The sequence below is a fragment of the Gossypium hirsutum genome, chromosome D12, assembly GCF_007990345.1.
Source record: "Gossypium hirsutum isolate 1008001.06 chromosome D12, Gossypium_hirsutum_v2.1, whole genome shotgun sequence".
NCBI classification, from domain to species: domain Eukaryota; kingdom Viridiplantae; phylum Streptophyta; class Magnoliopsida; order Malvales; family Malvaceae; genus Gossypium; species Gossypium hirsutum.
In genome coordinates, this window is record NC_053448.1 from 50,346,614 (window position 1) to 50,349,935 (window position 3,322).

Sequence of the window (3,322 nt, forward strand, 5' to 3'; positions counted from 1 at the left end):
AGAGGAATTTTAGGTAATTAAATTTTATATACTATTTGACATCATTATAAATAAACTCATTTAGATTTTTTTACTAAATTTAGTCCATTTGATTAAAATTTTACTTTTAATTATTGAAAGCATATTAAACTAACAATACCAGAAAAAAAAACCTTTAATGTTTTAATTAATAAATAAAATCATTGGTAGTTAAGTGTAGGATTTTGATGGGCTAAAAGAAATAAGAATATTCTTATAATTTATATTACATATAATTGTTTTCATAGACATTTTTAAAATATGGTAAATAAAAAAAAAGGGAGGATTAAATGAAATAAAAAAGTTGTGTAGACATTTCAAGGCAATTTAGGTGACTATAAATACAGTTTAAAGGTCTTCGGTCTTTCTCATTCTTCACACCAAAGATCCTTTTTCCTGTTTCTCTCCTTTTCCCATTGTTCTTCTTCTTCACCCAGATTCTGTTTCTTTTTCTTTGATCTAACAACTCAACACCCACCAAGGTAATTTCATCTCTACTTCCTTTTCAGTCTTTGTCTTTTGGCTTTTGATTTTCACTTGTTAACTTTGTTCTTTTGGGTCACTCCTTTTTTGGTTGTTTATGGTTTTTGGGTTTTGTTAGTTGGTGGATCTCTTGTTGTTTCCATCATTTTTTTGGTCAGATCTCTGACATGAATGTGTTCACTGAACTTCTTGTTTATTGTTTTAAAAGGAATTTGTAGATTGACTGCGTATTTTGGTCGGTTTACATGTCGGATCTCAGAGTGTATTAATGTCCTGCTTTTCATTTGGGAAACCATAGATCTGAGTCTGACTTCTCTCTGTGTTTCATCAGTATTTGTCTTGGGTTTGTTTTACTTTGAAATGAATCTCAGTTAATTAATGTATTGCTGCTGACATAAATATTTGCTAATTCCGATGTTTAATAAACAATACCATGATCTTACAAAGAAATTGGATTTTTTTTTAATGTTGTAAGATATCAGAAATGGTGAAGATCTGTTGCATCGGTGCTGGTTATGTCGGTGGGCCGACAATGGCTGTCATTGCATTGAAGTGCCCTGAAATTGAAGTGGCTGTTGTGGATATTTCTGTCTCAAGAATTACTGCCTGGAACAGTGATGCACTTCCGATCTATGAGCCTGGACTTGACGAGGTGGTGAAGAAGTGCAGAGGGAAGAACCTTTTCTTTAGCACTGATGTTGAGAAGCATGTTTCCGAGGCCGATATTGTGTTTGTTTCGGTTAACACCCCGACGAAAACCCAAGGTCTGGGAGCTGGGAAAGCCGCTGATCTGACCTACTGGGAGAGTGCTGCCCGTATGATTGCTGATGTATCGAAATCTAACAAGATCGTGGTCGAGAAATCAACTGTCCCTGTTAAAACAGCCGAGGCAATTGAGAAAATTTTGACCCACAACAGCAAAGGCATCGACTTCCAGATTCTCTCCAACCCTGAATTCCTTGCCGAGGGAACTGCGATTCAGGACCTTTTCAATCCGGACCGTGTTCTTATTGGAGGCAGGGAAACACCAGAAGGTCAAAAGGCAATCGCAGCATTGAGAGATGTGTATGCGCATTGGGTCCCTGTGGACCGGATCATATGCTCCAACCTCTGGTCTGCCGAGCTATCAAAACTTGCTGCCAATGCCTTCTTGGCGCAGAGAATCTCTTCGGTTAATGCTATGTCCGCATTGTGTGAGGCCACCGGTGCTGATGTGAGCCAAGTGGCTCATGCTGTTGGGAAAGACACAAGAATTGGACCCAAGTTCTTGAATGCGAGTGTGGGTTTCGGTGGATCGTGTTTCCAAAAGGATATTTTGAACCTGGTCTACATCTGTGAGTGCAATGGCCTCCCAGAGGTTGCAAACTACTGGAAACAAGTCATTAAGATTAATGACTACCAGAAAACTCGGTTTGTGAACCGGATTGTTTCCTCAATGTTTAACACAGTTTCAGGGAAGAAGATTGCCATTCTCGGGTTTGCTTTCAAGAAGGATACCGGTGACACTCGGGAGACCCCAGCGATCGATGTATGCAAAGGGCTGTTGGGCGACAAGGCTCTGCTGAGCATATATGACCCTCAAGTCAATGAGGAGCAGATTCAGAGGGATCTTGCAATGAAAAAGTTCGACTGGGACCATCCGGTTCATCTTCAGCCGATGAGCCCTACTTCGATCAAGCAAGTTAATGTTGTCTGGGATGCCTATGCAGCAACGAAGGATGCCCATGGGGTTTGCATTCTGACAGAGTGGGATGAGTTCAAAACCCTCGATTACCAGAGGATTTACGATAATATGCGGAAGCCCGCGTTCATCTTCGATGGCCGTAACGTTGTAGATGAAGCCAAGCTGAGGGCAATCGGGTTTATCGTCTACTCCATTGGCAAGCCATTGGATCAATGGCTCAAGGACATGCCAGCTGTGGCATAAGAGCATCATTTTGAGAGGCGTATAATCCGATTACACAGTTTTCATTGCATTACATTTTATTTCTTCTAGTTTTAAGATCCTGCTTCCGACTTGTATTGAGTTATTACATGACACAGTAGTGTCTGAATCTGTCATCAACGGGTAGGATATATTTGATTTTGTTATTGGCTTATTGTAATAAAACCTTTACCAGTGGATTTTATTCCAGTTATCTTATGCATGAATCATGGTGATTACATGCTTATAGAATCAGAGATTTTTTTTTTTATTGATGTTGCATGGAGATGTTTGATTATTCTCAGCCAGGAGTCGTTGATTTCAATGTTGAAACTTTACTTAAATAAGATCAAGATGAGCAAATCTCTACTCATTTTCATGTTACGAGGTTACCAGTGATGAATATCCATAAAAGAAATAACATTGACCATTAATACAAAGAAAATCTGGTTTTTCACCCCCTCCTCCTGTATTAGCGCGTATTTCGTGCAAAACGAGATGGTAAGCCAACTTTATTTTATTCATTTATTTTCATACTCATGAATCAAATCAGCTCATATATAGTATCAATATAATATATAATTGATGGGTATCGAATCCACCAATATAGACTTACGCCAAACTTGCAAATTAAGCAGTATAGAGAGTAGGGTCGATCCCTCAGAGAATGGGTTTACTGCAAACTGTTGCTCTCTTGACCAAATTTATGTCGGGGCAGTTGTCGTGCCCAAGATATTAGGGGCGAGGATGATGTCAAAAATCTGGAACCTGAAATAAATAAATAAAAAGCATAAAAAGTAAAAGTTGAAGACAGAATAATAAAAACAGTTAAATAAAATATGTAAGAGAATTAATTAAAATAAGCTCAGCCTTAGGCTTGGATTTTCCCTCGTTTTT

At 38.5% G+C, this 3,322-nt stretch overlaps 1 protein-coding gene across 4 annotated transcripts; it reads left to right on the plus strand.

Annotated features, from left to right (window-relative positions):
• The first annotated feature begins 384 nt into the window (after positions 1-384).
• Positions 385-2,700, plus strand: LOC107946386 (UDP-glucose 6-dehydrogenase 5-like). 4 transcript variants are annotated; one of them, XM_041106564.1, is made up of 2 exons: positions 385-500; positions 710-2,677. In XM_041106564.1, the coding sequence occupies exon 2, from the start codon at positions 986-988 to the stop codon at positions 2,426-2,428; it is 1,443 nt and encodes a 480-aa protein (XP_040962498.1). In that variant the 5' UTR covers positions 385-500; positions 710-985; the 3' UTR covers positions 2,429-2,677. The 4 variants fall into 4 exon arrangements, with proteins under 4 accessions (XP_040962498.1, XP_016736172.1, NP_001388744.1 ...); XM_016880683.2 differs by having other exon boundaries at positions 386-500; positions 976-2,677; NM_001401815.1 differs by having other exon boundaries at positions 408-500; positions 977-2,677.
• The last annotated feature ends 622 nt before the right edge of the window (positions 2,701-3,322 follow it).